This window comes from Hetaerina americana, unplaced genomic scaffold (genome assembly GCF_022747635.1).
Source record: "Hetaerina americana unplaced genomic scaffold, ioHetAmer1.1.p SCAF_63, whole genome shotgun sequence".
Taxonomy (NCBI): domain Eukaryota; kingdom Metazoa; phylum Arthropoda; class Insecta; order Odonata; family Calopterygidae; genus Hetaerina; species Hetaerina americana.
Window position 1 is genome coordinate 1966179 of NW_027287239.1, and position 12708 is coordinate 1978886.

The 12708-nt window shown below is 40.5% G+C and overlaps 1 protein-coding gene across 2 annotated transcripts; it reads right to left on the minus strand.

The window, feature by feature from the left end:
• Positions 1 to 9072: 9072 nt before the first annotated feature.
• Sgf11 (SAGA associated factor 11kDa) lies at positions 9073 to 11280 on the minus strand. 2 transcript variants are annotated; one of them, XM_071594556.1, is made up of 2 exons: positions 11134 to 11280; positions 9073 to 10884 (listed from the first exon to the last, which is right to left on the minus strand). In XM_071594556.1, exons 1-2 carry the CDS (start codon positions 11155 to 11157, stop codon positions 9616 to 9618), a joined length of 1293 nt encoding a protein of 430 aa, XP_071450657.1. In that variant the 5' UTR covers positions 11158 to 11280; the 3' UTR covers positions 9073 to 9615. The 2 variants fall into 2 exon arrangements, with proteins under 2 accessions (XP_071450657.1, XP_071450658.1); XM_071594557.1 differs by lacking the exon at positions 11134 to 11280 and adding an exon at positions 10952 to 11058 and having other exon boundaries at positions 9073 to 10857.
• Between the last annotated feature and the right edge of the window lie 1428 nt (positions 11281 to 12708).

The following is a 12708-nucleotide window of genomic DNA, read 5'->3' on the forward strand; positions in this document are numbered from 1 at the left end:
CGTTGATGGGCGTCCAGGCCGTGGTTCGTCGTCGACCTCTTCTCTGCCCTCCACGAGCATCTTGTGCCACCGAAAGATCATGTTTCTGGACATGGCTGACTCCCCGTAAGCCTGGTTAATCATACCGACAGTTTCGGTAGACGATTTCCCAAGCTTTACCGCAAATTTGATGGAATAACGCTGCTCCAAAAACTTCGGCATCGCGTTCCGTGACGTGGGTCGAGCGTGGAGGTTCGTGTTAACAGAGCTCCTCACTACACCACAGCTCAGAGCCGACTGCCTTTTTCAGCGTCGCTTGCCAACATACCCCACTCCAATCGCAGCCCGTCAGAGCGGTGCTGGGCGCGCCTGGAGCGGCGGGAAAAAATCAGTACACTTATTTTCCGGACGAACCCTGTATTATCATCACTGCTGACCAATCCTGAGATTTGTCTGACTCATCCCTCCACTAGATTCTTCTATCGACCAGCCTCTAACATCATAGATATTCAATTACAGATTCATTCACATTACTGCCTACATTACCCCACCAACAACTGTAATTGCCCCATGCTGGAGTAAGTAAATAAATAAAATTACTCAGGGTATTAAATTGACCAAAATATTAACTTTGGTGAACGTATTTTAAAAATTAATAACAACTTAAATTACATGCTCCGTCAATTTCACTACATTTCTAGTTTTGTAAGTTTTAATGTCATCAAAATAGTGTAATTTTCCCTGGTTGAGAGTATTTTAAGATATGGTATAACCGCCCGGGGAACCACTGGTTACACAAAAATTAATATACTAAAATATAAACAGTAAAAAATCCTAGAGAAAATGTCTGAGGCTTGATCAAAAAAATACAAATATTCTAGATGGAAGAAATATCTTTCAAAAATTAGGAATTCTGCCTGTAGACAGGTTATGTAGAAATGCCGTCATAATAGGAAACTATTATTATGACAAATATAAAACACCTGATTTAAATAAAAAGGAATTGCCATTTAGGGACAATATTAAGTATACTATCACAAAACAATTTCATACAAATGAAGGTAGAAGAAAATTGGAGGTTACTGTTCATCTAATTTTTAATGAAATACCTTAAAGATTCAAGAATTTTAACTGTCAATAAACGATGTGAAAAGGAGAATAAAAGACTGCCTATTATACATAATGGATTAGGGCTTGAAAAAAACGTGACGCAATGTATGTAATTTATAATTTCATACACTTTAAGCTCTCATTTTTACTTACGTGGCACCTGCTGTGAATCCAGAACTGATTGGCTTAGCAGGACCAGAATTGAGCATTCCATTTATAAATTTTAATGCATGCCACTATTGAATATTAGGATGATCATATCACAATGGTATATGATAAAGATTGTCTGTAGTTGTATATATACCAAGTAATTCATATATTATACTAAAATTGTAAACTATGCATCAATTTAAAAAAAAAGGTCGTTGCATTTCTTCCCTTAGTCTTCATGGATCATCATTATTTGTTTCATGTAACACATACCTCCGGAGTCTTCCTTCCCCGTCCACATTTCGCGGGATGAATACTTTTATGGTTCCTCCAATTGCGTCCGAAAAGGGTGTCCGTTCTTCGTTCCGGAGTTCTCATTCGGTTTCTTTCTTTCTCCGCTCTTCGAAGAGTAACATAGTCACTCATTCCATCCATCCCTTTGTTCTTCATCATTCAGACGTCGCACCACAACACCAATACTCTCGGGCTAACGTACTGGCTTCCCACCCAGAGGGTGCGGGTTCAAATCCCGGCGGTGTTGAATATTTTTCAGAGATATCTCGATCCCTACTTGAGGTGCTTTGTGGAGGGCACTTTGAGTGAGTACGCCGTCCGTCGGATGGGAAGTTAAACTGCGAACCCCTTGGCGCCTATCGTAAAGAGTAGGCTAATGCCGACGAGGCCGGGTTTCTCTCCACCCTTTCCTGTCCATCCCCTATGGCGCAAATGGCCTCAGTTGTCGGTCGCCTCCCCTAAATACTACTACTACCAATGCTCTCAACCCTCTCTCTTTCAAACCCATCCCATTCTGACATTCATAGTACTCCACGTGCCTCCTGAACATTCGCCCATGGATGATGTCTCTATCCAATCGTACCCCTCAAACCATTCTCTCTCTCCGATGGCCACCTCTGTGTTTGGAGATTCCTCTCTCAGCGCCACTCATCTTTCAAGTTCGTCTATTCACAGAGCATCCAATTCGTTTTCATTCATCTGCTTCAACTGCCTACTCTATTCACATCGATTGGAAGAACTAAGCGAATTCATAATACTAGAGCTTCTTGACTTTTAGTGATTGAATTATTACTCATGTGAGTGGAAAAATTCAAAAATATACGATGTTGTTCCTACATGTTACACTGGCTATTTTGCACTGGTCACTTGGCTCTGATTGGCTAAAATTGTTCTTCAGAGCGCAGTTCGCGCGTGAAACTCATTACCTACCAATGATTTCTATTACCCTTCCTTTCCTACTCCCGCCTTTCAGTATCGCCTGGCACCTGCGACCACAAATTTGACCCACTAGCATCAAAGTTTATTGTCTAAATAGAATATACGGGGGTAGGCATAAAATTGATGCACACATGCTTGTAGACCACAAACAAAATGACATTTAGAAGCACTTCAGGAGGCATGTGGAAGTAATATTCCCCTTCAACACGCATGCGCAGGTTTGAGATGGTTATATTCATCCAGTGTATTTTGAGAAGCGGAAGTATGGAGACGTGTAATTGATGAAGCGGTAGTAAAATTTCGTGGTTGCGAGCATGAAAAAGCCATAATTGTTGATGAAACACGCAGCGGACGTCCGATCACTGCCATAGACGATAAACATCGCAAACTCTTCGAAGATTTGATTCAAAATGACCGACGAATCACTCAAAAACATATCGTAAACCATAATGGTCGACTTTGTCGCGTAAAAACGGGTCTGGGGCCAATAATCTTGCAACATGACAACGCTCGTCCACACACCTCGCGCGCAACTGGAGAGGCTCTGCGAAACCAGAAATTTGAACGAATTCCACACCCTCCTCATTTTGTCACCCATCGCTGGCTCTCTTCCCCACCCCTGTTTATTATTTCATAACTTTCACCACATTAATCCCCCACTATCCTTCCATCTCACCTCCCCTTAAATTCCTATTTTTCCTCTCTCCATCTATCGCTTTATATTCTCTCATTTTTCTGTCCTCAACATCGTCCTAGCACACCATAGCCCTGTGTTCTAAATTTTTCGTGCCTTTCCTCATACGTATGTGCTTCCGCTGTCGATTTTGCTTTGCGAGGATTTCGAGGGATGACGACCGGGGAAACCTTGAATCTCCCGCTTCCGGGCACAACACACGACCATAATTGTCATTATTATTTCATTATTAAATAGTACCCTGAAAGCCACTACTAGGGCGTGAGGCAGGGGGTGGTTACACACCAGACTACTTTTGACCCAAAATATTTTCTCCCCCCAGCGCGGTCGAACTAATTAATTTTAATCCCTTATTGTTGGTGGGAGAAATGAAATCTATGTTCTACATTTAATTGTAGGAAACTAGGAATGGAAAAAAGGGATTTCTAACAGAAGAAAACCTCTCCTTTCGTTAAAAATAGTACCAGCAAAGGCGTCACAATAGGACGGGATTCAAAACTGCCTACGCATGGAATTTTATTTTTAAAGGATGTGAGACGCGGACAATAGAGACAGCAAAGAAATGTAGATTGGGTCGGCGATGAAAATGTGGCGCTACAGTAGAACGATGAAGATAACATGGACACACCGATTGGCAAGTGAACAAGTACTTCACGGATTTGGAGAAGAGAGAAGTCTGTCACATACAAGAAGATGAGGGAAACTGAATATACCTAGAACGCTTGAGAAGCGGTAGTTTACTCGGGACTCTCTGTCTGAAGGAAAACTGGAAGAAAAGGTCTGGAGAGGGAGGCGATGATCAATTAGCGAGAAGCAGATGATATGGTGGAAGTCGGCGCGAGGAACTCCGAAGAAATTAAAAGATTTCCAAGTATTAGGATTGCTTGGAAAATACGAACGACCAATCCTCTGATTAATAAACCAATACGATGATAACCCACTCATAAGAATTAGCTTTTGAGGGAGTTTGAAAATCGACACTTAATTTTGAGAAACGTGCCTCGGGCAGGGTCAAATCACCCAAATATCACATCACCTCAATATTTAGCCAAATGTCTCGGAGGGAGATAAATGGGCACAATGGCGAACGCACAAACCCATTATCTACGGTGAATCCCATCCTGAAATCATTGGCATAATGAATTTGAATGAGAATTTAAGTTTGCTTTTGACCAAATTAATATTCTGTGAGGTTATGAAATTCTTATGAACACGGTTCGATCACCTCGAAATACACTGCCGTTAACGGAAAAGCTTTTACCCCTGAAAGAAAAATAGTCCTTTCCACTAGACCCTAAAATTGTGAGGGAATTACTAAATATATTTACTTAAGATTTTGTAACTCACACATACTAAGAATAAATCGTACAGTGTCATCTCTCAGGTCAATGTAGTATTCCACATGGGTTTGAATTTTGATTCGTTTTCGCACTTCTATTGTTTTATGGCCTGATTATATTGAAAGCAAATACAATTATTTAATTTCCATGAAAGCATTTTTTTGAACTCGTATTGGCATCGCAATTAATTTCAGGGTTATCTCTGGCGTTGCCGAATCAGTGGGTAAACTTTTAAAGTAAATAATAGTCGGGAAATTCACATTAAAAATCGCTCACCTTGATGGGAGTCGGGTTCGAATTCTGGTCTAAGCGAATGATTTTTACAATCTGAAAAAGTTGCATTGTAATGTAAATGCAGCAGATGACTCCGTTAAAAGTTACCGTCGCGTCATCTTCCACAATTTCTTAGTCGGGAAGTTGAATGTTGGAATTCATTAGGGGTTAGTGACGTCGGGATGAGAGATGACGTGATTTCTTCTTCAGTTTTAAATTCAGTATTCCCTGATTCCCATGAGGAATATAGAATACAATCAGGACGTATTTGCCTGTTTCGTAGATTTCTAAAAAGTGTTTGATAGAGTGAAGTGGGAAAAACTAATGAGTATGTTGCAGAAAATAGGAATAGATTGGAGGGAAAGGAGGCTAATCTGCAACCTGTATTTGTCTCAGACTGCTCAGGTGCGAGTGGGGGATAAAGAGTCCGAATGGGCAGTGTTAGGAAGAGGTGTAAGGCAGGGTTGTCCTTTGTCACCAGTGCTGTTCAACATATATTCATATATACATTATATATATATATATATATATATATATATATATATATATATATATATATATATATACACGTGTGTGTGTGTGTGTGTGTGTGTGTGGAGGAAATGATTAAAGAAACATGAGAAAAATTGGAGGTAGGAATGAAAGTGGGCGGGGAATTCGTTTATTCAGTTAGGTTTGCTGATGACCAAACTCTATTGTATCAGTCAGCCAAGGGGTTGCAAGCATTGGTGAGTGAACTGGAAATGCAGTGCAATAGATATGGGATGAGAATAAATATAAATAAAACTAAGGTTATGTAATTTTCCAAAAAGAAAAAGGCTAAGCTAAACAAATAGGAGGGCAAAAACTATATCAGGTAGAACAGTTTACGCATCTCGGAAGTGTTTTGGATCAACACGGTCAAAGTAGTAGGAACGTAAGGAGAAGAATTGCACTAGGTAAAGAGGCTTTTGCAAGGAGGAGGGAGTCAAAGAAAAGAGTCGTAAAAACTTTGAGATGGAGCGTAGCTACGAGGGTGGTCTAAAAATTTCCGACCTAGCAAAGATACAAGACATTTTTTCTGAAATTTTCTGAGGTCGGAAATTTTTCAATCCACCCTCGCATGTACGGCGCGGAGTCATGGTCTTGTAGGAGTACAGACGTAGATTGGAGGCTTTTGAAATGTGGTTGTGGAGAAGAATGGAGAAGATGTAATGGACCAAAAGGAAAATAAATGATGAAGTGCCAGGTATGGTGAAGAGGATGGTATGGTGGGAGAAGGGCTTGTTCGGAGAAACCCTAAGGAGGCAGGAAAAATGAATGAAAAACATACTTATCAGCAGCGGAATGTTGAAGACTGTGATAGAGGAGGTAATTTTTGCCACATGATAACTCCCTGGTTTAAATCATAGCATGATTTGAAGTATTTCCTCTCAAGAAATAATTCTGCGCGAGAATTCGCAGTCACTAAGTACATCAGTTCACCATCGGGAGTGAATGGACAGCATGGGCCCGCCCTCGTCCACAATTGACCTCATACAGACTAGGGACCGAATTAATTAGGTATTCAGTCCCTAGACTATTTTTCGCTTTTTCGGCAAATGAATTAACCCAAGAAGGTATATTTCGAAAGATCCAAGAGAGATGGAAGCAGTATATAGAAGAACTGTATGGTAAAGAACTCAGACCAACAAAGTTAGACATTGAAAAAGAAAATGACGTAGAGGAGGACAGCTTAGGTCCAGGCATACTAGACCATGAGATAGAAAGGGCATTAAGGGAGATGAAACTAAATAAGGCCGTAGGGGTAGATAACATTCCCGTGGAACTTTTAAAATGCTTAGGAAAATGTGGGAGGAAGAGACTATATGGGCTGATCCGTAGTATTTATGAGGAGGGAATCTGGCCGGAAGACTTTGTGAAATCAGTTTTAGTTCCTATTCCGAAAAAGGTAAAGGCCACGTCATGTGAGGACTATAGGACAATTAGTTTGATATCCCACGCAGCTAAAGTTGTTCTCAGGATCATAAACAAAAGGATAGAGAGTAGGGCAAATGATTACTTAGGGGATGATCAGTTTGGGTTTAGGAAGGGGAGAGGTACGCGTGATGCCATTGCAGTAATGAGATTATTAATCGAGAGGAAAATAGAACAGAACCAGGAGGTATTTGCCTGTTTCGTAGATTTCGAAAAAGCGTTTGATAGGGTGAATTGGGAAAAACTAATGAGTATATTGCAGAAAATAGGAATAGATTGGAGGGAAAGGAGGCTAATCCACAACCTGTACATGTCTCAGACTGCTCAGGTGCGGGTGGGAAACGGGGAGTCAGGATGGGCAGTGTTAGGAAGGGGTGTAAGGCAGGGTTGCCCATTATCACCGTTGCTGTTCAACCTGTATGCAGAGGAAATGATTAAAGAGGCATGGGAAGAACTCGAGGTAGGAATGAAAGTGGGCGGGGAATTCGTAAAATCAGTTAGGTTTGCTTATGACCAAGCTTTAGTTTGTCAGTCAGCCAAGGGGCTGCAAGCATTGCTGAGTGAATTGGAAATTCAGTGCGACAGGTATGGGATGAGAATCAATATTAATAAAACAAAGGTTATGCGATTTTCTAGAAAGAAAAAGGCCAAGCTTAACATTAAAATAGGAGGGCAAAAACTAGAGCAGGTAGAACAGTTTACGTATCTCGGTAGTGTTTTGGACCAACACGGTCAAAGTAGTAGGGACGTGAGGAGAAGAATTGCGCTAGGCAAAGAGGCTTTCACAAGGAGGAGGGAGTTGATGACGGGGACTCTGAGTAAGGATGTTAAGAAAAGACTCGTAAAAACTTTGATATGGAGCGTAGCTATGTACGGTGCGGAAACGTGGTCATTGAAGCAGGAGGATAGACGTAGATTGGAGGCTTTTGAAATGTGGGTGTGGAGAAGAATGGAGAAGGTGAAATGGACAGAGAAGAAAACAAATGAGGAAGTACTTGGTATGGTGGGCGAAGAGAGGGGTTTGTTGGGAGAAATCCTGTGGAGGCAGGAAAAGTGGATGAAGGGGGTATTGACCGGCAGTGGGATGTTGAAGACTGTGATAGAGGGTAGAATGTTGGGCAAAAGAGGAAAGGGAAGGAACAGGATAGGGATGTTGGACGGGATGAAGGGAGGAAGAAAGTACTCAGAGATGAAGAGGGACCTGATATAGAGTAGGATGATGGATTTTGTGTTTTGTTAGGAGTAATAAAATATTTGTTTGGTAGTTGTGTCCATCCAAAATCTACCTTAACCGGTAGATTACCTTAAAAAAAATATGACGGGGGAGTCTTGGGGAATACGGAAGAATTACCGAGGAAGGTGCAATAGCTTTTACTCCCCCCGTCCGACATTACAAGATTCAGGAATTGGTCAACAATCCTGTAGGTCCTAGGGATCCATCGAGAGGGTGCTTGCTTGCTTAAGGAGGAAGGCCATACCAAAAAAAGGAATGCCAAGCGCAAAAACATGAGAATGTGGACACATTTTCAGATTTAGGTCCTAAATAACATTCTTTAGTACACGCCGAGGTAAAATAATTTCAGTTCGCCTGAAAATAATATCCTACATACATATCTTCACACTGGTGAAGAAAACACGCTTAATCACTAGGGAAAGGAATACAGGGCGAGTAAGGGGGAAATCCGAAAGAGGAGCGAAAAGATAGTGCCCATTACCGAAGCGATTGCCAATACTCAGGGTTTAGTATACTCAGCCTACCTACCAGAAGAACGAAAATTTGCATTAGAAGTCCCGAAAAGCAAGAAAGTATGGGCGTTCAGATCTTTCCGATAAGTGATATAAGATAAGACATTTGGTAGGGCTTGCGAGTAAAATTCTAGAAAAGATGTGTTTGCACTTCATATCAGCTGTAAGAACCTCACTACGATTCGATGAAATGGCATACATTGAGCAAGGCTATTATTATTGATTAAATATGAAGCGGTTGTTCTAGTACCTTAAATACTCGCTAGATGTCATATGCGTCCAATCCAAATGTCCATTGCTCAAAATAGTTCGCACGGACGTCGTCAGAGAGCAGTGCTACTGGTATCTAATCGTCAACACTAGGTCTAATGTAAATAGAAGAAAAACAAAGTATATTTTAATTATTACCCTTAAATTTCGAACAAAGTAATCATCTTATGAAATTCAAGATAATTATGTATACAACATTATAAATTAAGTTAGCATTTTCGTAATTATTGAATGTTCACCTGTGAAATGAACCAAGTACCTATGGCTAATAAGGAGGGCCACTTATTTAATAATGATATTATACATTATGTTCACAATATTTATTCTATATGAGCAACAAAACCTCTGAGTGTCTTCGCATTCATTAAACGATGCAAACCAAAAGTACAGATTTTGGGACAACAAACGATTAAAGCCACATTCAGAAGTACAATTCAACATTAAATTGCACCATAAATCACAGAGACCTTTTTTTTAAATTACAGAGCAGTACATTAATATAGTAGCAAACATAGTGTCGACATTTGGAATGTTGTCAAATCCACTCATCAAAGACCTGCAACGTATACTGCATTTCGTTTTTCTCAATAAAAACAAGTCAGTCCATACCTCACAGAAGCTACCTCACTCTGTCAATACCCTTTCATCACAAAGCTTGGCTTGAAGAATTGACATTAACACTCTTCGCTTGGGCATGCTAATTCAAACATGCATGAAGAAGAATGATGAAATAGTTGCAATACTGCCTAATAACTGAGGAACATGTGACCCCACACATTCATCTATTGATAGTAATGAGCATACTTGTACAGTATCAAGTACACAAAAAGAAGTACACGGAATCATGTTACTAGTAACCACTGATCAGTCTCCACCAACTTGGTGATTACTTATGAGAACATTTGCAGAGACTTTCACTCCTTTGGAAGAGTTTTTCTTCTTTGCTTTAGAAGACTTTTCGCGCTTCTTATTGGAGGAAGATGAACTCGTAGAAGCTGAGTCTGCTGGGGACGATGTATTGGAGTGTTCAACTTCCCAACCACCCTTACCAGCGGGTTCCCTAGTGATAGGTACGTCGCCATCGTACATTTCGACATCGACCTGAGAGCCACCCCTCTGAGGTACAGCTGCTTGATTAACGCCTATCAAACTCACAACTGTACTAGACCCACGTTCGACTACCATGCTAATACAATCGCTTACTTCAACTTCCTGAGAACTCTTATTTACCTGCCCAACGAACTGCTGCTGCCCAAGAAGGTTCACCCTCACGGCTCGCCTTTGGTCTTCTGTATGCAAAGGACACCTCATTGACCTCAAACACAGCTTACCCGTGTGTTCAGAAATGACACCACAAATCTGTGTCATTAAATTCCTTTTGTCTTCGTCTGACATGGACTCAAAAAAACCTTTGGAAGGGAGTGCAGCGTCAGATGAAGAAGAGGCCCCCAAAGATGTAGATGGCATTGTACTTGCACCTGCTCCCCCGCCATCCTTTGACGAAGAGGTAGTTGCTGCAGCGGTAGAATTGGATGTACAAGTACTATTCGCTGTAGGCGGTGGTACTTCGCCGTTACGCACCTTCTGAGTTTTAGTTCTCCTACCACCTCCACCACCTCCACAGTGACGATCTCGACGTTTCCTTCGACGATCCGACCCGCCTGCAGTCCAATCGGCATCATCGTCATCGTCACTCACTGTTCCTCCACCACCGTAAGAAGCATTTTCTTTACTGTTGTTTGCTATTCTTCGACTGGCTATCCGCGAACTATTTCTTCCCATTCCCATGCACTTCTCTAAGTGAGGAGCAAACCGAGATGCTGCTAAATTACGATGACAACTGGGACACACACATTCATGCTGTTTTTTCACCGGTAACTGCCCAAAAACATCAACATCAGGACCTTCAACAATTTGGTACTTGTTTTCTTCTTCGATCAGACCGTCCTCCAGAGCAGTTAGTCCCAATTTCACGGCTCTATGTACATCAAAACATACACCTAATATCACATCATCCACCAATTCTTCGAACGCAGACTCCGCAGATTTCTCCAAACACTCGGGAGTACTAACCAGGCGTTTTAATTGCATTAAAATTTCCATAGCCTTTTCGTCAGCCATCATTTCGGATACCTATAAATAAAAACAACACATTTAAAAAGATAAAAAACAGAAAATAGCGAGTACCTAGGCGACCTACATTTTAAAATAACATGTTTTGTGATTTTCCCCATATACACAGGCAAAAATACCTAGGGACGATATCATTTCATGAACCAGAGACCTCAAGTAATAAGCACGATCAATTGAATAAAAGAAAACAGAGAAAAACAGACGACGCGGTAATGATCTTTGCCGAACGACAAGAAAGTCAATACTAACCTGAGCAATATTTGGCGATTTCATAAGTATTTGAGATGTACTTGGAATAATCCGAAAATATTAAGCTCGTTTTCAAGCATTTAGTATCACAAATCCACATCTACGCACATTTTTACAAAAAGTAGGCTTGGCTTCATATCGAGAAGCTTTACGCCGAAAACCAGCTGATGAATTACTGCGCTTGAAAGCAACTCCTTTATTTGTCACAATTCGGAGTAGCAAGGAGGGCAGCTAGCGACGCGTAGTGGATAAAGGAAAAATGTTTTTCTGCTAACGTAGTAATCCGGGTCACGGAAGTGAGCGGCCAATCCATTGATGCCGTCCTCGGCGCCAATTCAATTCATCTAACTCACTTACTAGCAATTATTCACATTCTTCGATCTTATAGATTACTATTTGGGAGTGGTATTCGAATATTATAGCTACCGCATAAGGTATTTATAAGTTCCTCTGTATTTGTTATCAATTCGTTAAATTTTTAATATATAATGCGATCAAGTCAAGAAAAACTAAGTCATAATGTTTGCATAAAAATATCGCCATAATACTGGTTGACAAACACAGAATGCAATACTACATTAATTACTATCATATCATTTATTATCCGCGTCTCTTGAGTTTACTATTTTCATAAATATGAGCCGTTTCTTTATTCGTAAACTTATTTTTCTCTTAAATATCTCCATTGTATAATTTTTATATGGCCCTGTTTTTTTTTAGTCATGCCTCTTCCAATTTCTGGATTTGTCTCCAAATTTGGCTCACCGCAATGGAAATGAGACCTTCCTCGCAGAAAGGACCTTCCTTAAAATATTTAAATGCTTTGGGCCGTTTTGCCGTGCATAAAAGCATCAGGTTTGTTATCTTTCTGTTCGGATTGAATCTGATGACGTCGAATTAAATTTATTACTATGCTTGGCCATATTTTTGGCATCAAATTTTTAAAGCCGCGGTTATTCAACAATATGCTATCAATGTTCGTGCATAGATTAATGATTATAGCGAAGCTTTCCACAAATTTCCCGGTTCAGTCATTTATTTCGTCCTTTCCCCGCTATTCAACATTTATACTATTCATGTCCATGCATAGATTAATGATTCGAGTGAAGCCTTCCACAAATTGCCCGATTGAGTCACTCAAAGCAAAATTACAGCGCTACCCCATCCAAATCGTTGTCGTCGTTATTTAATCCCGGTTGTAAACAAACATTTTTAGTGGCCTGGGCTCATACTAGAAAACGCGTTGAATACAGTATTCATTCATTCATCAGATAGCAGAATAAACAAGAGGATCCATCAAATATTCACCGTGATTAAATTTATTCCGAGAGTTTTCTTAACATCTCTCGGCCACTGAATTACTATTGTATGGCAAATCCCAGTGTTTGAAGAAACAGTGTCTATAAAAATTATTTATAGGTCAGTACTTCTTTCTGTTGGGGACCAACAACTAGCATACTCGTAAACCATGGATTTTACAGGTTAATAGCATTCTGTTTGACGCACTCGCGTAAGAACTAGAGGCAGAGTCCAATCTAGATTAGATGTTACTTATGTTGATTATGTAGTATAGCA